Source organism: Takifugu rubripes, chromosome 21 (assembly GCF_901000725.2).
Source record: "Takifugu rubripes chromosome 21, fTakRub1.2, whole genome shotgun sequence".
In the NCBI taxonomy this organism is placed as follows: domain Eukaryota; kingdom Metazoa; phylum Chordata; class Actinopteri; order Tetraodontiformes; family Tetraodontidae; genus Takifugu; species Takifugu rubripes.
This window is the reverse complement of record NC_042305.1, coordinates 11399278-11425677: the sequence shown is the minus strand read 5'-3', so window position 1 is coordinate 11425677 and position 26400 is coordinate 11399278. Positions and strand designations below refer to the sequence as shown.

At 41.4% G+C, this 26400-nt stretch overlaps 1 protein-coding gene across 6 annotated transcripts in view; it reads right to left on the bottom strand.

Moving 5' to 3' along the window:
- The window catches only part of pde4d (phosphodiesterase 4D, cAMP-specific), a 103008-nt gene that overhangs the window by 43254 nt on the left and 33354 nt on the right, over positions 1–26400 (bottom strand). The window contains exon 1 of one of the 6 annotated variants that reach the window (XM_029829061.1): positions 13109–14058. The exons of 4 other annotated variants lie outside the window; for them this stretch is intronic. In XM_029829061.1, the coding sequence (XP_029684921.1) occupies positions 13109–13371 (263 nt within the window). In that variant the 5' untranslated portion in view covers positions 13372–14058. Of the gene's footprint in view, positions 1–13108; positions 14059–26400 lie in introns of those variants that run through there. One more of the 6 variants, XM_011615584.2, reaches the window with a different exon arrangement.

The window sequence follows — 26400 nt, the reverse complement described above, 5'->3', positions numbered from 1 at the left end:
CATTATTGTGAATGACACTTTTAATCAATGAGCTGCCAGACTTTACACCCCCGTCTGGAGGTAATCACGCTGTTCATATCCTGCGACTGTGTATGGCAGCAACTAAATGTATATTTCTGAATAACTTGTGCAGTTTATCATGCAACGCGTGCCATGCTGCAGTCTGATGTAATGGCAATTGACATGCTGTCATGTGCGATTACTCCCTCTCAGGGAACAATTAGGGTTTCATCGTGATTTCCATAAATTTACTACTGGAGCTTGTTATGTGTTCCATCTAGGGTAAATCACATGCTGTTGGTCTGCAGCTGCCACAATCTGGTGCTAGAAAATGTAATTGTCTGAGTCTTTGGCAATTATTTTCAAGGATTTAGTTTTATCCTAGCTTGGTTTAATGCTTGCATTTCATTCTCTGTTTTTCATACCGCCATAATATTTGGGTACGAGGAACTCTAGTTTGTCTAAATACACCTCATACTTAAATACTTGTAGTAGTTGCAGCAGTAAAATTTCCTGTGTGGTGATGACCAGTCTGATTTATAGAAAATCCTCAGTAAGTGCTTTTAAGAGATAAACTCACCCATTTAGCTTGTCTATATGTCTACTTAATGGGTGATTTTACGATGCTTTGCATAAGATTAAATAGCACTTTAAAAGATCATCAATAGTCTTTATATCATCACATTCAATAACAATTTCTTTCAATTGAGAAACACCATAAAGATGATGCCTCTATTTAGGAATGTTTTAGCAACTCCTCAAAGGCCAAGAGGACTTTGATTTCAATTAGAAATCCTACTAGTTGTGGGGAGATATGAACTTGTAATGAGATTTTAATGGGGTGCATTTATCAATCAGATCATTATCAGCAATAAGAAGAATATTTTTTGAGATTTTAGTTGATTTTTTACAACAATGGTGCCAATAATGATGCCATTCATTCTCCCCCTATAAGTTGCTTTGGGAAAAAGCATCTTAAAGGAATAAAATATAAAAAAGGAAATGTTTATGTAACATGTCCATCCATTCCAAAGCCACTAGGAAGATCCATCTACTGCAAATGTACGTTGGCATCACCAGTGTGGCCGTCTTTTAGGACACCATGGATGCCATTTGCAAAGCGCATGCAGCCATTTATGGGATTTACCAGGTCACCAGATTGCATCTTCTTTTAGTTTTGTCCGTCCAAAAAAATGTGGAGTAAACCTTCCATAATCGTAGTATCCTTCAACGGCAGGCTGAAGACTGGCAAAGCAACACATGTTTCTACTTTACAAATTTAGTTTGCTTTATATTCAAATCTAATTGATTTACACATACATACTGATATTTGTGTAATATCAAATTTAATCTTTGTGCTTTAACATCTATGAAATATTGAAAATGGCTCCTCAAGAAAGAGATTACCTTTCCCTGCAAGCCTCATGGTTCATCCAGCAGAAACAAGATCTGTCTAAACGAAGCAGAATCAGGCTGCTGATGCAAAAAAAATGATGCCACTTTTCCATTTTTCATTCCTATCCTTCTTCTCTTCTGCCTCCTCCCTTCGTCCACCTCCGCTTCTCTGGCTTTTGAGATAAGCTTCCTGTAGAATACCAATTTTAAAAGAAGATTAAGCAGTTCTGGTTCTCAAATCAATTTTATCCCCCGCTGCAACATGAAGACAAATGCATACACGTACGCACAAGTGCCCGTACACACAGAGCTCCATGCACATCCCACACCAATGCAAGGAATTGCATTGCACTGCTTTAATTAAACACACACAAGAAGTAATTAAGATAAACTGTTGCATGCTGCCCATTATTCCCTTAGTCAAACATCAAGGCAAATTAGCTTCTAAAATTAACTTGTTATTTACAGCTTATTATCGATATTACAACCTAGGAAGGCTGGTGTGTAGCTCTGTTAATGTCATCTCCTCTGCACAGGCGGAGCCCCGCAACAAACCAAACAATCAATAACAGAAGTCCTTTTTTCTTTTTCGAAAAATGAGCACTGAAAATAGAAAGCGTAGCCACCCGAAATGAGATTCTCCCCACAAGAGACGCAATCAAACCCCATGAAGAGTGAAGTAAATACAATCATCATCACAAAGGTGATTTTGAAAAGGCACCAAGAGTCTCGACTTTGGGACTCAGCTGCTGGAGTTCATATCCAGGTTAGCCACCAGCTGCCACGTAAAAAGGGAAGATTCCATCCTAATTAGAATGGTGGCTTCTTTGATCAACAAGGACCCAGATGTCCAAGATCCTTTGACGGATTCCAAAAATAAAGGCCTCTGTTTACTGAGAGACTTGCTGCGTGCCATACAATTTACCCAGAGTGCATATAAAATGTCATAAACACTCTGAATGCCGGCCTAGACGAAGCAGGATATTTTCTGCCAGAGCGGGTCGTTCAGAGTTCATGATGTGTGAATCGCTCTCCCTCACCTCTCTCTTAATCTGCACTGATGTTAACCCCCAGGACTCCCCTGAATGTCTCTCCTTTACAAACAATGGTTACACCAATAAGTGGAAAATGGCATCAGTTCTACCTATATTTATCTCTTTTTGTTGGCATAGATTATGTAACGGTGGGGACCAACAGAACTGAAAAAGCACTGTATTTCATGGCTCTTTCACATTTTACTAGCAAAGAAAGTATAGGTGATAAATTTAACAATAGAAACCCAAAGTTTATTGGAAGTATTCCATTTTTGCAAGTCACACAAAGGGCCTATTTGGTCTTCCTGTTTTTGAGATTTGGTAAACAGGCTGGTCAGGCAGAGAATGGTGTATTATCTTCAAGAGACAAATACAAGGTTTAGGAGGAAGCCTTGGGTAGATTAAATGTTTTAGTGCCCAGCAGGTGAATGATGCTTTATTTATAGTCACTGTTTACTTGGAAAGGCAAACAATGTAAAGTGGTAATGTAATCCAACACTGAACAGAGCTGGCATGTTAAGGGAAAACAGCTCAGTCTGGTTAATATCTGAGCTATTATAAATGAAGATTAATGGCTGGTTTGTGTGCATTCTTTTTTTTTTCCTGTGAAGACTTGGATGTTATTGCCACAGCTTTCTGTAGGTCTGTGATACAAGCTACAGCAAACACACACACACACACACACACACACACACACACACACACAGATAGGAAGATGAAACAGCAGTAATGAAAGCAAAATTCTGGAACAAAATATGCTCTACTGCTTACCCATACACACACACACACACACACACACACACACACACACACACACACACACACACACACACACACATCATGTATGAGATGGACATTTTGATCCATTTCCTGTCACATTCGCAGCTGCAGATTACAGAAGCTGGTTAATCTCCAAATCTAGTTGTTGGCTCCGTTTGTAGATATTGAGTCCAGAATTTGTTTTATCATGTTTCATCCGTGCCAGGTTCAGAGATAAATTTGTAAACTGCATTCACAGCACTGGCTTGATTTATTGGTATATCAATCTTTTCATTATTATTATTATTATTATTATTATTATTATTATTATTATTATTATTATTATTGTTATTATTGTTATTATTGTTATTATTGTTATTATTATATTTATTATATTGGCAGTACATTCATTACATTTTTAGACCCTTTCACCTTTACTCAATACCAAACCTAAAACTGAATTTTTGAACATTTACAAAAAGAAAAAACTAAGTTTTGTATTGGCATAAATATTGCTATACTTTTCTATGACACTTGAACTTTAGCTCTGGGGTCTCCCATTTGCATTAATCTTTGAGATGTTACTCCTGTTCGTGGCCTTCCGTGGTAATTTTACACACATCTGTCTGTATGAGGCCTGACAGCCAAGAAAGCAGATCAGGATATTTTTAAAAAGCCAGGAGGTCAAAAGAACTGTCTCCAGAGCTTAGAGAAAGATTTTATGGAGACACAAATCTGAGAAAGGATACTCTGAATGTTCTCAGGAGCACAGAGCTGGTCATCAGACCAATCAGCAATCTGGGAAAATGGTTTTTGATAGAAATGTGAACAAGAACCCAACGGTCACTGTGGCTGAACTCCAGAGAGCTGTGGTAGGGTGGGAGAAAGATCCATAAAGCCAACCATCACTGCAGCCTGCCACTAATCCAGAGCATCCAGAGCACTAATTCCTAGCATTGTGTTTGAATCTGACCTATCCAATACCATCCTAGGAGATTAAATAAAAAACCTTATCCAGAGCACCTCAGTGGACCAAGATCTTCGACAAGACAATGACCCTAAATGCAACACAGGAGTCTTGTCTGTGCAGAAAAGTGTCAAAAATGTCCCCAAATCCAGATGTATAAAACCTGTGGCCTCACTTTTTGGAGATAGGAGGCTGCAAGTGCTGCCAAAAGTACTGAGAAAATGGTTTGATCGCTTATGCCAATGCAATATTTTAGTTTCTGTTTTCAGTTTATTGTTCTGGTGTACTGAGTGTGGGCTGTTGGGACAATGTTTGGCCACAACACAACAATGTTTTTGGTGGGTGCATATTGTGCTCCGTTTGTTTTTTCTATAATGATTGCCATATTTGTAACGCAAGAAGCTGAGTTACAGATGAAAACCAAATAACACACTCTCAAAGAAGCCTTTTCATTACACACATCAAGTAGTTACGAGGTTTATTGGAGTAATTACTTTAAAGGGTTACATCGATTTTAAATAAATCCTTATTCACAAAAAAAGCGAAAAGTTAGAGAGTGCACTGAACGCATCGGCTGTGATGGACGCTGGAAGAAGAGAGTATTTATGAACAGTGGCAGTTAGCCTTGTGATCTCTGGTGTTATCTTTTCACTATCCAGTGGTCATAAAGCTGTTTTGACCAAGAGCGTCCTTTTAAAGCAGCATCGCGGTCTAAGGCAGTGATCTGTGTGAAGTACACTAATGCACTAATCCTTCAACTTCATATCCTAAAAGGAAAAAAAAGGACCTTGTTAATGCAGTCAGCCAGTAACTGGTACTCTGGTACTGCAGAAAAACCTGTGATTCTATCAATGGAGACTTTCAAAGCTATTTAAAGAGCCATTACAAATTATCCACGGAAACTAAAATGGCCGTGTTCTGTACTGACACACTAACATGTTTCTCTACAGACCATAGAATTGAAAGATTATTAGTTTATGTTATGCAACATAATTAACATGTCAGTGTAATCTAGTAAAAACATCTGTTTATTATAATAGGAACCTTGTTTTTCTCCCCATGCCTCAGACCAAAGTGTTATTTATCGTTGTTGACTACCAGCACTAATTCAGTCATTTGAATTAGATCTGGAATCTGAGATCTGAATTAGATCTAGAGCCTGAGAGGCCAACATCAAGAGAGGACCTTTCACAGAGAAGAACAAACACACTGTAAAGAGGCCTGCACACACGTGGACGCGCAGATGTATTTGCACAGCCTATATTTGCACAAACGTGCACACAAATGAGAGCACATAAAAGATGAAAACACACCCTCATAAAAAAAAGCAGGATATTGAAAGCAGCTGTGAAAAATGATCAAGGGATGACATCAATAACAGATGCTCTCACATCACAGGAGGCAGCTGCATCTTAATTGGACACGCAACTCATTAGAGGTGCCAGGGGTGGACAGCATGTGTACAGAGGCCCTCATTCAAACAGAGAAATACAAGATGTATTATAGCGCCTTGTTTGGCCCGTCTAAACCTGCAGCACATTAACCAGCACAGCTAGAAGAGATTTCAGCAACAGCAGGTGTTTATGGTTTGCTTTCAATTGCTGTCATGTTACCAGAAATATTGTGTTTACTTGGCAGGAAGTCTTTTTAACTGTGCTAGGAAAGGTGATAAAGGGCATTTGAGGATGGATATTTTTAACACCTTTTTTGGTTTTTAAATTACAACATTCTGAAATTGTCATTTATTAGATGACTTAGTTGAATTAGATATGACTGTTTTTTCTGCATTTAAGGAGCACTGGCCATAAATCTGTGTTAATCTACTAAGATGCTGTCAATGGGAATATATCTATATCTCTTTAATCATTCCTAAATGCATTGAGACTGCTAACTATAATTAACCAGGCCAATGAATTTACCACAGCCATGCATCATTAATGGATCCCACCTCTGGCTAATAAGACTCTCACAGAGGAAATGGTAATGAGAGCCTCGGGCCATGCCCAACCCTCATTCAAGTCTTTGTATGATAAGGGGAATCTTCACTGCAGTGAAGAGCTCTGATGACATAAAACAGTACTAAGTCCTGCACCACACATCCACAGATACGATCTGACCAGACGTAGCCCATTACACGGCAGTGCACTTTCACAATCAGTACCCACATTCACCTGGAGCCATCAACTCCATGTTTTGATTGTGAAATCAGATGAAACAAAGCACGTGATGAGAGAAAATGCGAAGCACTCGGAGAGCACAAACTGCCAACAATTTCCAATCAAATTAAATTATCTTCTTGATTCATGGACATATCCCAAAATGTAATGAGTTTAATGAGCACATAGCAAACAACCGTGCTAACAGCCAGGCAGATAAAACCATGTTACTCTATTAAAATAAGGATGATTTAAATAAATAAGTATGAAACCAGTGGCTGGAAGATGAATGAGTGGTGTGCACTTGTGCACCATTCACTGATTTTTATGAATCAAAAGGGTATCAACATATCAAACCAGCTTTGATGGAGCCCTGCAGCTGTGGCCTCTGCACCTCAGCTTCACTCTGGCCCTCATTCATTAAATCCGGCAATGCAGCAACAGTGTCAACAGTTGCATACAAATCAAAATAGCTGGTCACAAAACTCGCCTGAATATTGAAGTGTACGCTTGCCTATCATTAACACATTATTGTATCTGGTGCCTCTGATTGGGGTTCAGGTGCTACACTGGACTGAGGTGGATGCCATTAAAATCAGCTCTTGCTAAATGACAACTCTGTTTACTCAGGGTGACATCTTTACAAGTTTCAACCAAAATGTGTTGTAGCAGAACTACAGGAGGCGTTAGTGTCCCCACCGGGTCACAAAAAGGTTTATAGAATTTGACATTATAATGGATGTAAGCCTAAGCACTTCTGGCATCACACTGGGGTTGATGACCACAATGTGAAGAAAATGAAAAGTGGAGCAGAGAGGGGCCCTGAGAGGCCACCGATATTTACAAATGTTGATGGCCAAAGCCTGGAAATGTCCACTTACAGAACATTTCTAAACCAGAGAGTGCAAGAGGTGGTGCATTTATCTTCTTGCATGTTCGGCAGTCATTAATAAATGTGATTAATGTAAAAAATAAAAATAAAAAAATAAAACGACACTTATGAATTTGCACAAGAGAGCGCAATACAGAGAAGGTCTACATAGATGAAAGCATCAGTCAAAAAAGGTATGTTTGACTGATATGAATGCTGGCAAAGACTGGATATTCATAATGGCTGTATGTATCAACATTTAATCTTACTGCTAAGTTTTAATCTTGAACATAAAAAGGCTGCAGCTAATCTATGAAAGCTTAAGCTGTATTCATGTTTGCATCATGAGGCCACCCACACAAACACCCTCCTGTAATAAGTGCTGAATAAAATACCATAAGAGACATCATAAGCCCCCCCATTTTATTTTAGTCCTGTAAAATATTCCAGTGGAATATACAGTGGAATTCCTCTGGTATACATCCCCTTTTCTTTCCACTTCCCAATATAGACCTTGCTTCATCTGTTGATCCCCCTGCAGTTACAGCAGGTCTTTCAGTGACCGTGCCATTAACAACCAACATACCTGACACAGCCAATGCAAGAACAGCCTTATTTAATAGGAAGCATTGTGTAGAAGCCATGGAATTACGTCCAGATTATTCGCAGTCTGGCTCTCTAATCTCTGACAGTTGCACAGGGCGAGTAAGTAACTGCCAATGTAGGTTTGTCAGAATGCATGCAAAACCATGCAAGTGTGATCTCATTGATTAGTCTAATCTTCTCATTTATGCAAATGAAAATCCTGCTCATGTGTCAGTAGCAGCAGCACTGACCAAAAGCTAATATGTATGCAAATCACAGAGGAGCTATTTTCCTGGGTGGGAAGTGCTGTTTGGAGTGATACAACTTGGAGAATCCTGCTGGCGATACGGTAAGACAGCACCACAAATCCAATGTCATTGTAAAGGGTGATGAAGCACAGGGCCCATCCACATTAGGATTAGGACTAAGAAAATGTCATTCAAAATAATGAAGCAAGATTTTTCTACAATTCTGAAATAGAAATAAATGATGACACAGTATTTTCCAGCATATGCTATTTTTTGGAAAAACAAAACAAAGAATGGGCCTTTTTTGGGCAAAAAGGGGGCGGTAGGAATATTTGTAAATGAGAGGAATAGCTCTCTGGACAAAGCTTTCAAATTCCTAAAGAAATGGGAGGAAAAATTGGTGGAGACACACCGAGAGATGATTTAACTGATTCAGACAGTTATTCTCCACTCCCACATTCCCCCTTTCCTCACCTCCGCCTCTTTCCCAAGCTCCCACCCACCTTTGTATCAAACATTCACCCGGCTATCCATCAATCTGTCATTCACATGTCCACATCTGTCACAAAGTCCTGCTACCTCCAGCTAGACTCCAGAGTGAGAACCTGCAGTGACAGAAGAAGCACTGGCAGAAGCATCAGCATCAGCAGCAGCAGTTGGTGCCACATGCTCTCCTGCTGAATCCCCCCTCTCCTGTTACATAAAGACACACTTACACTGTTGCAATGCAGCATCGGATGCTGTTGTGCAACAGCATTAAAAAATACCTCAGGGTCAGTGAGAAGAGAACTTGAATATAGAAAAGCTATTCAGCTGGGAGAGGCAATGTTGTATCAGCCTGTCTGTCACCTGAGGGTGAGAGTCAGCTCTCCAGCAATGACACGAGCAATCGATGACTGAGTGAATGATAATCATTTATGAAATGGTTGCGGTTCTTGAAGGCAGTTAACCTGCTGCTATACAGTGTCCAGGACTTTTCTTCTGGCAGATCCTCAGCAAGGAATTATCCCACCGTTTCACCAATGGCAGCAGTGCAGGTGCAGCGTTGATTTGCTGAAAACAACTTAAAACCTAAACACATTCCTTCACAACCAAGCACAATGCACTGACTCATAAATCTCATGTCAACACACCCACTTTTCTCGATATCTCTTTAATTCCATACAGAAATCCCTTCCAATGCTACAAATTAGGCAGTGCAGCAGCTTAGACCATAATAGCATTGGTAACAAGTAACTAGCATGCGGAAAGAAAAAAAAAACCCCTCTCAGCCAAATTAGGTGCAGCTCAAATAGTCACAGTTGTCAATATTCAAATCAAATTTTCTAAGCATTCGAGAGACAGTAAAAAGTCACCTTTAATTACAGACGGTCAATTTTAGTCCGAGTGGAGCCAATTAGCACTGATAGAATGTGGTTATTCTCCAAGTTATTGTGAAATGATTGGTGTATTGTTTCGGAGGCATTCAGCCTGTATAAGCAGCGAAGCATTAGACCAGGGCCATCGGTCAATCGAGAAAGATCGTCTCGTTAATGAAGTGTATTGTCGAGCCACCGAGAGCAGTGTTTGTCACCAGATTTACAGCGCAGCGTCCCCCCGATTCCCTGCAGCAACAATGAGGAGGTGATTGGAGTAAATTGCACAGCAGTTGTCAACCTTCTGACTACTTACAGCCGTCTCATATTGTCTCTACTGCACCTTCACTCACACACGTGTTTACTATGGCGATATTTTTGTCTCCTGCCAGCCAAGAGGGTTTTTATCTCTGTCTGATATTCGCTCTGCTAGCTGTTTTGAGAAATTGTCAAAACAATTCCACTGCGTGACCTTCAGGTAACAAAATATTGAGGGCTCAGATAGTATATATCACCCCATATAGAAACAGCAAGAGTGATAACCACATAATGTGTTGTTATTTGGGGAAGCAGGTGAGACAGCATGTCGCAAGATGGAATTATGCATTTTATTGGCAACTTCCAGAGATCACAAGCTATCTCCATGGCAACCTATAACACACATGATGAACTTTGAACAGAATACATTACAACTGCATTCTGCCTCTAGAGCCACATCATTTAATTAAAATATTCAAGCATCATTATGTCTTATATTGCACTTTTTTTCCAATAAACTTGTGCATCAAGAGGAAAAAGAGCCAGAAATGTGTGTTAATAAATATATTTTGGAAATCTGTGTCTCTCTTTTTTCTTCTTCTTCTTCTTCTTCAAGTTTTCACTGTTCCCCTCAGGCGTCACTAGAGCAAATCAATTGTCTCCACCTAACCCAATCCTCTACATTCTGTGCCTTCACGCCAGCTAACTTCATGTCGTCTTTCACTACATCAATAAATCTCCTCCTTGCTCTTCCTCTTGGGGTCCTGCCTGCCAGTTCCATCGTCAGCCTCCCTCTATCAATACATTCACTGCCCCTCCTCTGCACATTTCCCCACCATCTCAGTCTGGCCTCTCTGACGTTATCTGCGAAGCATCTAACATGTGCTGTGTCCCTGGTGCAGCCGTTCCTGATCTTATGCATGGGAATCACTCCCATAAAGAACCTCAACATTTACACCTCTGAGAGTCAACAAGGAGGTGCTCGGCGCTGCTCCTTGGTACAGTACTGACATCCACTTTGGAACTCCACCTAAAGCACACCTCACCATCGTCTTTAAGCTCTTACAGAGATGTTTATAACAATGCAGCTCCCTCTGCCATTCTTCTACATTACCAACCTCATAGCAAATAGTGCATCTGTAGCACTCTTTCAAGACATTAAACCATCCAGTTGTCCTCTTGACCACCCAAAGCTTGTCTCAGCTCCTAAAACCACCCTTTCTTCTTCCAGGTTTCATCGCTGCTCTGACTTTCTCCTCTTCATCCTCCTCACCGGATTTGTCATACACACCTCCATTCTATGCTGCCTGGCTACATTCTCACCTGCTTCTGCTTTGCATTCTCTGATCTCCTTCAGATTACATCATCTATGCCTCCACTCCTATTTCTCCCAGTGTTGCTGCCTCACCAGGGAGAAAGTATTCGCCACAGCCATTTTAATCCTTTTTTCGCAGAGTCTACCAGCACCTGGATCCATGGATACCAAACCTAGCCATCATTTGAAATTGGTTCCCTGCACTAACGTGTCCATGTGGTTAGAAGCAAAGTACCGCTTCTGGAGAGAACAAAACCACAAACAGAGATCACACCTTTAATTTGCAGGTTCAAATTCATGGTCATAGTCCCAATGAGTCCCAATGAGAGTCCCTGCTCTCCATGCTAGCCTCACCTCTCTCTCTCTCTCTGCCTAAGGGCACTCTTTCCTCCTCTCTCTATTATGACCCTCAAAAGCACAGGTTCCACCAGCAGTCTGTAGGTTCAGAGCATCAACGGAAGTAACTAACCCGGCCCTCAGCCCATCGTAAAAACCTAGGCCAGAGTATGGCTTCAGTGGCTCCCAAACCGGATGGGTCGAGGCCTTCCTGATGCAACCCCCTGCAGGTGGACCCAACAAAGACATCGGCTCATGTAGAGGTATACTTCTATGAATGAGAATTTCTATGATGACCAAACATGCATCTAAACATTAGGGCCAAGCTTTCATTGAATTATAATACAATCTTTTGCAGCTCCACTTTGCAGCTATAGTTGCAGCTTTATGCCAAAAACCACCAGAGCCAACATATTTTAAATGGGGGTGAAAGACCTGCAAATGCATTTTGGAGTAGCTTTGTTCCAGGAAGCCACATAAGGTCTACTATGACCTTTTCAAGATTTGTTTTTTTGGGAGATTCTTTGGACAGTGGTGGAGATCTCTGTTCCAAGAACAAAATCTCACTGTGAATTTGGCTGTACTCAGTGTTTTGCTGAATACATTTTTAATGGAATTTCCCCCCCCCCACACTAAAATAAAAACATGACTTAAATCAGTCAGGATTTCCCTAATGAAACGGGGATTGTTCGGATAAGAAACTTTCTAGACAAAAAAAAAAGATTTCTTGTATCTGTAATAAAATCAGTCACACAGCAGCTCCTGCTGCTCTCCTCAGCCCTTCTCTAATTGTAGAATTTAAGAAAATGGGAGGTTCTTAAAAATCAGTTTCACAGGCCCCTCATGTTGGCGAAAAAGGCAGAGTTACTTCTGAGGATAAAATCCATTCTCAATGTGGAATTTTGAAGCACGGAATTGTGGTGGTTAAATTACATCATCTGATTTTTTTTGACTGCCACCGTAGTTTAATACAGACAGACGCCGTTTAAAATAGCGCACAAATAATTAATTCATAAAATGTAAATTATACAGACAGGCAGGAATAAATACAGCAGCAATGAAGTAGGGAGATGAGCTAATAGCGTCCGTTTGAGAGCAGGGACATGAAAAATGAGTGCGGGAGCCCCTCATGTAGGAGAGAAATGGTGGGTTAAAAATAGAGAAAGCAAAAAAAAAAAGGAGGATTTCAAATTTAGGTAAGAAATTGCAAATGACAATAAAAGCTCACATAATTGAAGAGAGTGATAAAATGAGCGTAACGGGGAGGGGAAGGGATGGGCTGAGGCGTGGGCGAGTGCAATGCAGGCAAAAAGACAGAAGATCGAAAAACTGTCGAAGACAAATTAATAGTCAAAAGCTGCAGGCAGGTGTGGAAAGAAGGGGGGACGAACTGCAGAGATGTGCAGCTCTGCCTCCATTCCAGTTTCTCAGCATATCTCCTGTTCACGCGCCGCTTTACGATTTAATATAAGATGAGATAAAATCCAGGAACGAGGGGAAGTGGGAGGGCAGGAGAAGGTAGGGGAGGCTGACTGTGTAATACACACACGCAAACACACACAGCGTGGGAACACAGATAGAAACTGAGATTAAGCGTGGCAGAGATGGGGGGGGGGGGGGGGGCAGAAATATACTGCATGCTGCTATTTCCATTTGCAATCAAATGCAAATAAAATTTGAGCACAAGCTGGCACACAACTGTGGGTTACTTAATACATGAGAAAATGTACTTTTATGACTATGTATGTATATATATATATATGTACACAAAGTCTATATTTTAGATCCACGTCCACCAGTGACAACACAGCCGTCTGTCTGAGCCTTACCATGTGTGTGCGACAGTAAAGCGCCTCTGTTTGTGGATATTGTTGTTTAGCATCATGCGCCGGAGCAGTCGTGGCGAATTGCGGGGAGAAAGGCGGGGGGAGATGGAGGAGGGGGACCGCCGGTGTCCCCTCGGCCTCTCCGGCTGCAGCAGGTTCTCCCGCAGGATCTTCACCAGGTCTTCGTTAAGGCCGGAGTGTTTGGGCATGGGGGGCACTGCCAGGGTGTCCTGGTGGGTCACCCCCATGCCTGCCTGCTGGGCCATGCCTGCCCCCCCGGCTTCACCACCAAGCACTGGCACCAGCAGCCAAAGAAATTAAATAAATGTATTCTGCTTGGCGGGAATTGCTAAAAAATCAAAGTGCACATCTGGAGATGTTCCGCAGATAAATGAAAGAACTCCGGTAATTCCTTGCATGTGTGGCTTCCTTTGTGCTAGGAAAAATCTAAAAGGAAAAAAAATATTTCCCTTCCCCTTTTCTGTCTTTTCAGGAGCCAACAGATGAGCGGAACCTGTGAGGACAGCAGCCTTTGTCTGCACAGCAACGCTGCTCGTCTGCTGCGAAGTGCAAGGGAGTTGTGGGGATGACAGAGGGAGACTGGGGGAGCGATGGAAAAATAAAAGACACAGGGAATTCCCTCGAATCCACCTCTTTCTCCCCCAGGCCTGCGGGCAAATTCACCAAGGTCCGCTGAGATCGAGACCAGAAAGAGTTGAGCTTGAATAATTCAGTCCGTTTAAGTCTTGTCTGATAAGTAGAGAAGCCATGTAGGATCACCGGGGAGAAGAGCTCCAGCCCAGTACGGCTCAATCCAGTGAGGTTTGGTGGAGCATTGTTCTGTGCAGTCAAAGCAATTCATCCATCCTGCCTCTTCCAACATAGAGAGAGCCTGACTGCTGACTGCAGCCAGTTTTTAAGCTACTGATCCTTCTGGAGCTGAGCAGAGTGTGAGCATGTGTGAGTATTTGAGAGAGAGAGAGAGCGAGTTGGAGGGAGGGAGAGAGAGAGAGCAAGAAACGAGGGGCATGAATGTGTGGTAAGCTTGAGTAATGCAGCGCAAAAATTGCATGCATGGATGTGCCTGAGTCAGCGCCACTACATCCGCAAGGGTGAATCTGTTGATGGAGCTGACCGCGCTAAAAGCCCCCATTAGTTATTGAGTAACCACAAAAACCACAGCCAACTTGACAGGACATCCCTAAGAACAGCAAACAAGGCCCTGTGTAGGGTGCAGCTGGACAGGAGCAGCTGGGTGTTTGATTTTTTATGTTTTTGCGATTTAGATTTGACATCCGTGCCTTAAGTCGGGTAGTCATCCATCATCCAGGCACCACCCTGTAAACGTTTCGCTGTGGTTGTCAAATTAAAGAATGTTTAATAAAATCAATCAGCTGGGTTAGTGATGTCATGTGATACCCACCTTAGCTTTTCTCTGCTCAGCCTAGACAGCAGCAGAATTGTTTTTCTTCATTTAGATGTGAGATGTGTTTTACTGTATTCATTAGCTTCCACGCGTGCCCTACAGCATACACATCGCTTCATCTCAGCAGTCAGTAGGATTAGCTTTATCCCAGCATCAGCCCCACAGCAACAAGAGACTATTGACCGCAGCATTAAACCAATATAATGCGCAAAAGCCAAAGTTGATTATTCTCCGGCATACTGTATATGTAAAGTGCAAAATTAAATCTTAACCTTCTAGTTGTGTAGACCGAGAGATTTTGGTGAATACATGTCAAGATAGATGACAGTTTGATGAAAAGCCAGAGAGAAATGACAGTAATTAAAGCTTTGTACTGCAGTTCCAGGGGCCCATAATTCTCCTGAAAACTGTGTCCCCACACGCCACCGTGTCCTTTACTGTTTTTTCCTCTATGGCATCAAAATGGGCCTGGCAAGGACAACAGTGATGCAGTTACCACATACAATAATATCAGTGTGGCGTGGCACATGCTGTGTTTGTTTTCAGAGCTGCACACCCTCCGCCAACAGCATTAAGAGTTAGGAGAGGCTACAACGTCAATTATGATTAGCAATACCGTCACACACCGTCGCTCTTTTCTCTTTTTTGCCGTTACTTGAAATTATCCAGAAGTTGCAAGTTCATGACAACATTACCATGAATCCAGTAGAATTTTTTGATGATTAACAAATACTCTGCTGTAGAATGTTTTCATATTCGTATTATTACTACCATACAAATGGCAACTAAGTGAACTCAACAGGTCATATATATATAAAACCATCCTTGTTTAAAATCGGCCAACAATGAATGTTGTTTACATATTTGGTCTCCATTTCCCTCACACTTTCACTTTCTTGTTGTTTGTCTGCCTTTTCACCACTCTCTCATATGTCTCCTGCTGGCTGTATGATTGCTTCTTTTTCTCCTTTTCTTTTTGAAACATTCTTTCTTAAAGCCTCTCGGGCACTGTGCATTTCTTTCAATGTGCATTTTCCAATGGTTACCAGGGGCAACATTGATGAGGAGGGACAAGTGGGTTGGTGAAGAACTAAAGCCTGGAGAAGCATAACAAGGCTAAGGAAAACCAATTGGTAGAGCACAATTGTAGGATATGCAGTTCTTCGGCAGACCTGTGACAAAAGCAGGAATTGCAAACACAATAGAGTATGACGGAGAAGGCTAAACAGCATCTGCCACTCTGCCTGTGTGTTCTCTGAGAAAAACAACTTTATTATGTGTTTTTTCTCCAAACTGATAGAGAAAATATAAATAACTGAAAAAGGCACATCGTGGTCTTTGATAATTATACGCCAAAGATACTGTTTGGGGGATAAATGTCTGGCTTGAGAACACGCCGACATGTATTACACACAGGAGTGGGGTCAAACATCTACCTTTGCCTCGCAGGGTGACCACTCCACACCATGCACGGGCATGCATGCATGGGTGGAAGATAGGACAGACATGCAAACTCCACAACTGCACTCACCAATCCATTCCATCACAATATGGCATCTAGCTAAACCTTATCATCACTTATCATCACAATGTTTATTATTATAAGCAGGAACGTGGTTATTTGCATTTTAGAATACAGTGTTCAGAACGGCAACGTTGTTGGGGCGGCAATGTATTAATAAAATCAGTGTGCACTAATTGTCCTGGCAAAATACTTGCACTCTGAACAGACTGCATGTCTGTTTGGCAGCACACAGCATGCCATCACCTCACAGAACACAGCCTGGAGTCTGAGTTGTCACTGGCAAGTGTTTTTTCTGAAGCATTGCACTTGATTATCTAATCAATGCTCTCAATTTCAAATTGTAAATTAGGGTGACTAGAAAATTAAGATTTATCAAATAAATCAGTTGCAGGTAGCACCAACACCACAGGTATAAAATGTTCTCAGCCACATGAAAACTGTGACCATACAGATGCTAACAGCTCAGGGCGAAGCATGTTAGCTTGATAGATTTATTTCTGTTTTTTTGATATTGTCATACCTTTGCTGTTTTGTATTTAACTATCTTTGGTACTAAAAAGCAATATCTTCTTATCTAACAGATCACGAGCACACGCAAGTAAACTTTGGATGCAACTCTACCTCCCCCAAGTGGCCAGCTTTGGAAACTACAATGACGTGACAAGCCTTAAAAACTAAAAGTGCGTACAGTGTAGTTAGAACATAAAACTTTAACAAGTCGTGGGACTTTGCGAATACAAGAAGTACAAAAACATTCAAGATGTTACTCAAAAAAGATAGCCACACTTTTCTATCCTGATTGTGAAGGGGAAAATGCAATCATCTCTCACTGTTTCTGCATTTCACCTTTAGGTGGCAGCATTTAACTATAAATATTTCCCAACAACGCCTCGAAGATGCACACCATGACTATCTTAGAGGGCTATATTACATCAAATTCAGGTTTGGATATCCCCATATTATTACAGTCAATACAGTGATGGAATAGCTACTTTAGTCTTATTTTCCTCTTTAAAAAAATCTGTCATGAAAAATCCTTTTGAAAGGCCTCTGGAGTAATCACATATTTCCTTAATTAACTCATCCATTAGTATTTTTTTCATTGACTTAGGGAATGTTATCCTTGTTAATCTTCATATGTCTACCTGCTAAGTCACTATTTCAGTTTTCACATCTACAATTTCTAGCCGTTGCCTAGCACGGCTGTCACAGTGACCCTGACAGGGACTATGGTCACAATTCCCAGCCTCCTGCTTGTAGTCATAGGTCACACCCTCTTCTCTCACTGCCTAGAAGCAAAAACACACACACTTGCACACTGGGCAGATCTAAAAAGCATTATTACTACTGACAGTGTAGCTGCAGAGCGGTGAATAACAGCCAGCTGCTGTTACAGTGGGAAACATGCAGGGGGGAAAAAGGAATAAGGTTCTTATCCTCAAAAGGTATGGATCAGGTTTTCTTATCACACAAAATCGAGTGTATGTAGTATGTCTATGATAAGACATATGCCGTGCCTCTGAATAGCCACCATTGTGTCTCATGTTTAGCAATTATTTTGCAGCATGAGAGCAGTTGTAAGCGAGCCTGCCCGGATGGATGAGAAAAGGGAGTTGTTGGGGGGGGGGGCACGATGCGGAGATGGACAGAGGAGATGCATGCAAGCCAAGCTGCTTGCCAAGTGCTCAGAGGCTGTTAGAGATGCAGGGTGACAGTAAATGTAAGTGGATGAATCCAAATGGCCATAAGGATAAGGAGAGGAGGCTGGGGAGAAGGCGGGAACAGCAGAATATATCAGGAAACAGCCCATGGATGGCGATCCAAGAACAGGCAAACCTGCACCTCATAAATGTTTGGATATACAGGTTGACTATATATGCTGTGTTCAAGTGCTTCCTTAGATTAGTACAATACTCTTAGTCGGAATATTGGTGGGGAAAAGGGCTTCCAATGACAGTGGACATGATAGTGGAGCAAACTGATAAGCCAAGTGACCTTTGACCCCCTTTTCTTAAGCTCAATTTAATATAAGATTAATAGCTCATTGGCATTCCTAATGGGAGGTGCACCTGTGTGAATGTCCTGGACACATGCATCCTAAATAAGTAATGTCTAACTAGACAAAGGCACTGCAGCATCCAAGACAAATAGTGTCATTTCAGAAGGGAATCGGACACAGAAAAAAATGGAAGGGGAATAATTCATGAAGAATGCACAATGTCAGGGTTAAATACCCACAAGCACATGAGCAATATACATCCCAGGAAACATTTGAACAGACAAAATGGCTTTAATAATGCTCACTGGGAGAGTCCTGAACTCCTCTTTTGTCTTGGATTCAAGAGAGTCTGAAAGCAATGAGCTTATCAGGCCGTTTGCTGCCCTTTACCGCTCAGCAGAGTTTCGGAAATGAAGCTTTTATGGCTTGAAGCTTTAAATGGACCGGCCAAAGCCAGGTTTTGTGACATTTTGTGAAGGGGAACAGGATCTGTCTTCCAGCAGGGTCTTTGCTGCTCAACCTTTGTGCAACTCAAACTAAGAAACAACAGGCTGACTCAGCAGCAGCAGGCAATTCAGAAACGTTACAGAAATCCTCCAATTTAACTGAACCCGTGCTTTAATATTCTGCCTACTTTATCAAACACACTAAATCAGTTGCGACGGGCTTTTGATCATTAATGTTGGTATAATGATCATAAGACACACATCAAATATGAAGTAACTGTGGGTGAAAACCCTCACAGTGGTACCTGGTATCATCAATGTAAGATGATAAGATGGAGGAAAACAACCAGCTGCTTCCCTAAAGAATCAGCTCAGCTCTATAATTTCAGACTAATTTTCAATTAGACAGTGACTTTAAAACACAGACTTACATTTTTTTGTAAATAAAATATCATCTGGAGAGGTGGAAAATGTTCAAAGCGGACTAATAAAACTGCCTGGTAGCTAATCACTAATTATTAATTTACTACCAAGCCATAAAAACATAATGCTGATCTCAATGACAAATTATTTATAAGGGATTTTTTTGAGTCATGCCGCATATTCATCAAATCCGTGCAGAGGCTTAGCTAAAACTGTGGGATTTGTTTGCTTACTAAAGATAAACCAACAGGTGGTTTAATAAAGATCTGGGGAAAAAAAGATCTTTCCGCCCAGTTACCGATTTATCCCCTGCTGACCCCCAGCTCATGGAGAGGGTAATGGTGACAAGGGCTGTCAGGAAAGGGCAAAACATGAAAACAATAGGTCAAATGGGATAGGAAGGAGAGGGCTTCTGTAGAAGATCCTGAAATTTCTCTGGGGGCCTGAAAGATGAACAAATGTGTGATGTTTGGGAGCCGAAACATTCTCGACACTCCTCACTTTGTTCCAGATGTGACACCACCAAACAGGCAGCACAAACATTAATCTAAGTCACGCGCGCGCGCTGTTCATCGGTTCTCCTCACATCTTCATCTGGGAGTAGCTGTTCTTCTCGCTCTCTCTCTCTATCTGTCTCTCTCGCTCTCTCTGGAGTATGCACTGCTTCAGCCCCTGATTGTAATATGCACAGTAAAGCATTACACACTCTACCTCCTACTGCTCCCCTCTCCTTTCCTCCATCTTCTTTTCCTCCCAATGCTCTATTTGTAGTTTCCTGGCCCAGTGGGCATAGGGGGAGAGAGATCGAGGGTGAGTCTAGTGCGTGGGTTTTTTTATCGCCACTGACCACTATAACGTTCCTTTAACCCCCAGTTTTACCATTGACAACGCCTCACTAAGGCTCTGTTCTCGCGTGACATCGGATTATAAAGGCTGCTGAGAAAGATCACAGTTGTTAATGGAGTTTGATAAAGGGGCCCCAAAACCAATTTTATCAAGTATTAATTTGGCTCAATTCTACATAGCTGTTGTGCACACAACTCCTACAATATTGCAAAAGAAAAAGCTTAAATTGGGGACAGCTTTTCAATAGCACATGCCCCCCGATGCTCTGAGGCTCCCCTGTCAAACAAAGGTCTCCCAGACTTTCTTAGAGCCATCTCACTCGGACACTTAATGGTCTTATTAAAAGCTCTCCAGTCCTTCTCCAGAGAGGCTTGAGTGCTCAGTAGGATTGATGAATATCTTCTCTTCAATATACAGGAAAATAAAGTGGCGAGGCCAACATGTGATGAGATGGGGGGCATGATCGCAGAGCAAAGGAGCGGGAGACAAAGTCAGACTGCAGCTCCAGCGTGCGCATTCCTGTGGCACTGACAACCACTTCAGGTCTTTTTCTCTGCGGTGACATCCATCCCGCCCCCCCTTCCCCCCGCTTGTAACCGTAGAGCCTCTTAAGGCTTCGGGTTCTGCACAGCTTTCATCTCTTCTGGTGTATCAGGACTCAGGCTGTCCCTCAGCGCTTCAAACAACAAATGCAATTCTCTATGGACCCTTCACTGCTTCTCTACAATACAGCCAATTAGCGCGTCTCTGCGTTGTGTCAGTTTTGTGATTTGCAGTAACGGGCAGAGCTATTATGTATGTATTCGTACATGCATTGTTGTTATATTAATAAAGATGCAAATTTCCTCTGGCTATAGCAAAATATATCCGCATGCTACATGGTGCAGAAAAATCCAGCTCGGGGCAGCCTACACATTGGTAATCAGCTCCTCAAATCCTAAATACTTTAAAGATGTCATCAAAGAATAAACTTTTAATACATATCTCACATTAACCTGGTATAGCCAAGAAAAATGAACTGGGACTGGAATAATAGCAGAGTTATACTGATGTACGGCTTCCACAAGAGGGGGATCCTGGCTTAATTCAGCCTTCAAAAATGCTCCCTTTTTTTTTTAAGGAAACGAAATTGCCATTTGAATTTTTTTAAAGAAATCAGCTGATGACAAAACAGCACACAGAGCAGGACCAACACAGCAATCACATTTACAAGCCTCGTGGCTTGATTTCAAACCACCGAAAGGCTTCATCGAGGTAATTTCCATATTCTAATATTCTAATATGGAAATTACAGTGATTATTTGTCTATTACTCTTCACAGATGAGCGAGCCTTCTTCTATCAGTCGCTGGGAACCTTCCATTCTGTGAATGAAGAATTATTGGCCTCTCAATCCAAACATTAGTGTTATTCTCCTTCCGATTAGTCACAATAGATGATTTCAGCTCTCTCTTAAAGTGTGAATTCCACATTGCATAAGCAATTTCACTATGTTTGGGCTTTTAGGTGAGTAAAATATAGACAGTCACTCTATATACGGTAACTCAGCTTTTTTTCATTTTGGAATTCAACAAACAAACTGATCCTGTTTTTTATGCGTTTTTAGTTGTCATGTTCATCTGTTATCTCAAGTTAAGCCCTTCCTCACCAATCGAGACGTTGAGAATTCAATTAATTAACGCCTTTATAATCTCTAGGATTTAAAACTGTAAAGCTCTGTACGTTGGGATTGTTCTGTGCCTCCATTTGGTACAAACAGCTACCGGACACATCAGAATCAGACCACGTAACCCCCATATTCTCTCTACTGGCTCAGTACATTTTAGACCACAGTTGAAGTTTTGAATGAGCTGTTAAACTGAGACTTTAGCACTTTATTTTTTACAACATTCTGTGGCAACATTTGCCTCAATTCTGAGATTGTTTCTGATGTGAAACATGTCCCAGCAGCATTTTCATTATTTCCTTCATCAACCTAGCGTTCCCATAATTTGTCTAATATGTCCCAAAAGTGCTATGTCAGCTGCTCTTTCAGACTGGAGGAGGGACACGTACGCGCACCACACCGGTGCTGTTCGGCAGGAAGAGGTGGGGCTGTTAGAGGCTGTGAGCTCAGAAGAGGTGCTGTGAAAACCCAGTGTATTAAAAAAAATGCAATACGTGCCTCTGATGGGCTCGGTGCTACCAAGTGAGATGTTTCCTGACATCTGGCTGACTGTTGGTTACATCCATGAGGGATAAACAACCCAATGTTGAGGCCGGATGTGAGCAGTTTACAGTGAGAGGACTTTATTCCATCATGCAGCATGAGACTCAGGAAGAGCTTCAGGTTGCAGGATGATTTACTAAATCACCTGGCTGCCAACTTGCATGTTTGGTTGCCTGGCTGGCTGTGGTGTTGCTGCTTTCAGCAGGGGAATCGATTCCACAGTTGGATGGCTGACAGACTGACTAGCTGGTTAACCTACCTTCTGTTTCCAGGAGGACAGAGGCCACGGGGGACAGACGTGTGCACACACACACACACACACACACACACACACACACACACACACACACACACACACACACACACACACACACACACACACACAGACATATATGCCTGCCTTTCAGTGTGATTCAGATGCTCCGGGCCTGATTGGTTAATAATTAGGACCCAAGAGACACACTAACTGTGCACAAACCTCAGATAACCTGAATAGCATGAAATTCTAACACAAAAGTTCACTTTTAGCTGTTTGCTGTTTAGAACAAGTGGCCTTCTTATACTTCTCTTTTTGGCATTTTCTGCCAGCAACAGTCACAGCTGATTGTGCCCACTTCAGTGGCTGTGTTTAGGCTGAACATGGTTTTTAAAGTTCAAAAAGCATTTTAGAATGAAAGGAAGTGGCATCTGACACCTGAGCAGTTGTGATCCACACTGTAGGGGTACCATATATTATAAACTTTGGTGATGACCATGAATACATTAATCCCAATGCAATAATGCCTGCAGGAAATGAAGAACAGTAAAAGGTTTGTCAGTGAAGGATATTTTTGCTGTTATTTTATACAAAAAAAAGCTCTGCTGTTGCTCCTGCTTCTAATGGTAATGAAGGCCATTTCACAATAACCCACAGCCAAAGAAAAACATCAAATAAAAACGAAAACAAGCAGCCGTGAAGGTCATCAGCATAAGGAAAGTGAGCATGTGCCTGCTTGTTTGAGCAGTTCTAATTGAATGAGACATCTCCTGTACTTAAAAAATAATACTATTAATTGGTTTGTATGTGGCGTCCACCTGTCTACGAGGAGATTATTATTTCGACAGCCTGGAGCGGCACAGATTTGCTATACAGCCATACTGTATTCTAAAGAGTGAACCTGGTAACACCTCCGATGCTCCTGCAGAAGGGTCAGATGGGATGAGGCACGCACAAAAATGTGTCATATAGCGGAGAGAAAGACAGTCACACATCCTGCAGTGAAGTTAAAAACGGCATCTGGCATTTTAAAACAAGACGTCAGCCCTTAAAAGATCACTTTATTCACAGAAAGCTGTAAATATCAACAGTGATGTATTGAAATGAATCCCACATTAAAAGCCAGCACCAGGATGACATCAGCAATATGGATGGGGCCCTGTACTGGATAGGGTGAACACGGTCTATTTTAAATTCACGAGTGAATTTTTTTTATGAAGTGCCCGAAGGTTGTAGTGACATTCTAAATGTCATTAAAAGCTCTACCCTTGGATCCACTTAAAATGACAACGTGTGAACTTGCAGATCATTATTCTGCTGATTGAATCTGTTATATAGAGCTGCCCTAAACAAGATGATTTACAAATTCAGCTGGAGACCAGGAAAAAGAGAAATTAAAATGAGTTGAAAGTGACACTGTCAATCATGCGGGCTAAAGTGAGGGCTTTCTATGCAAGGTATCATGATTCACGCTCCGCAGTAGATTAATCTACTCCCCCCCGTGGAGCATCACGAACACAGAAGTATCCAATTTTAGATGCCAGAAACCCGCATAACAAAGTTCTCCTTGAATGCACATAAACATTTAATTTCCCAACATGCGTTATGGCTGAGCCCAATCACATTATTGTAATAATCGGATCTGACTATTTTTCTTTACGTGAACCTCACTTTTTTTTTCTATGGACTTTTTTTTTACACATGCATAGATGTAAAAGACCAAAGTAAATCCGATTAACATGCGTAACATGCACAGAGGTTGCCAAAGTATCGCGGAGAAATCTAGGCTAATCTGATTTCTGATATTCTCATATTGTCGTTATTAAATTGTGCTGTTTACATGATCACTATTTACTCCATGTATTTAAAAAAAGATCTGATTTTTCTAGGCAGTGATCTTCAACTACATTAGGATGTTTTACATATTCAGTTTTTGATCATTTGACCCTTCAAATAGCTTTCAATTAGTTTCAGTATCAGCGTTCAGAGATCAATCACATTCTCAAGGACCTATTGATATACTATATCTATGCTCTCCTGTAATAACTAAATCATATTTAAATTGGGATCACACAAAATCACAAATTCTTAATGGTATAATTCCCTGGAATTGAAATAATGGCAGCCCACATACAACATGAGCAATTTCATCATGCGATCGTTAGATCTTGTGATCAGATCAGGGAGGTTAAGGATCCATATTCCACTCATGCTACAAGGCGATCTGCTCCAACAATCAATAAGGAGCAGTCTTGAGTCAGGATTACCCCCACAATTCCCTTAAATCATCACAATCATCCTGCATTCTCGGACCATCTTTGTTTTATATTTTTACCAGTTTACTTTTTTAGGGAAACAAATCACAAATCTTGTATTATACTAGATATTAATGAAGTTTCAGGGGACTTATATGCCCCCCAAACAAATTCCTCACTCTCCCTCTCCAGTATTAAGTGACGCAGCCTTACAGCTACTGCGTGTTGGTTGGTATTCAAAACGTGACTTCATTCTGGTTTGCGGAGCTCTATTTCATCAGCTGATAATACATCACTGAGCGAGACACAAGGATTCCAGGGACAAATTATGTAGACACACTCTTCCCTGAAGAAGATGTGAGATGCTCAGACAGAAAAAGGGGGAGGAAAATAGCTGGTAACTGTTAGCAAGTGGAAGCCTTTACCTTGGGTTATGGAATCATTCCAAGCACTTAGGTTCCAAAACTGAAACTGTTTTAACTATCTTATTTTCTATCCAGCAATTATTACAACATCATTAAAAAAGATAGATGTGTACTTAGAAAGCAAGGTTGCGCTTCTAGATTAACACAGCAGCACAGGGTTGTGGACAGCAGTACGGGCAATGACCTGAGGTTCAAACAGCCCATCGTTCTCTTCCTACTCAGCAATGCAAAGAGAGGAAATAGGTTTGATCTGCTGGGAGGATTTTGGTGACAGCAGTGCCTCCATTCCCTGAGCCTCGCCTGCTCTAATCAAACAGTGTAGTAAAGGGCAGAGCCTGTACGGAGGAGAACACGACGCGTTAATGTCATGGGTTGTGGGCTCATCTGAATTTATATATTGCTCAATCAAATCAAAGACGTGTATTGGCTTTACAAACGATTTCTACAAGGATAAGAAATGTCTTATAATGGTAGCAGCATCAAACCAAGCACATCACTTTTGTAGTGAGATGACAAAATAAGGGTACTTTATTGGTTTTCTGCTTTTTTACAGTTGTGCTTTCAGTTCCCTTCAGCAGAATGATGCCAACGATCAAAGGCAAGTAGCGCATCCTTGAGGAAATTCCAATTAAGTCACAAACAGCACGAGATATATGACAGACTCATAATTCCTTACTGCTTCTATTAATTGAAGTTCAATGATCCACACTGTGTGACACCTGTGTCAAAAATACGACTGGCGTTTGACGCCTGCAGACGGTGTTAGCTACTCAACATGATGTGCGAGTTAGTTGTTAGTTATCTCATCCAGCCTTTGATGAATTTCAGACTCTGTTGTCTGTTCGGCACTCACTGATGGGATTATACAGTCTATTACATGTATTAAATCAGTACTGCACATTTGATTTAAATAAAAAAAAATGTAGCTGGGGAGAGGGAAGTCTGGGCTTCTCTCCTTAGGCTGCTGCCCCCGCGACCCGACCCGGATAAGCGGTAGAGAATGGATGGATGGATGGATGGATAAAAAAAAATGTCCCCTTCGGAAAGACCCACAATTGAAATCATTTCGGTCCATTTAAGTGCCACTTTAATGCATTTTTAGTCCTAGCAAATTTATGCGCTCATTTTTTTCATGTTGTTATGGGAAATTAAAAGTTTCTCTTTTGAAATCACTATTGCATAGATTTCTGGTTTTGGGACATACCAATGGAGGTGAGGTCTCTATAGTGACTATAGAGAAGAATAAAAGCAGCTTCAGATGATCTAGGAATTACCCTCTGATAAATATATAATATAATAAAATTTTAATTTCCCCCCACTCTCCTCAAAGCATCCTCATGAGACCTGGTCACTAATGATACCAGTGTACAACCATAACTAATGCAGCTACGATGATTATGTCCCAAATGAGCGAGGTGACCTTCTGTAAATGCATTCACAGAATATGGAGGCAGATTATGAGCAACATCAAAAAGGATGGATCAGT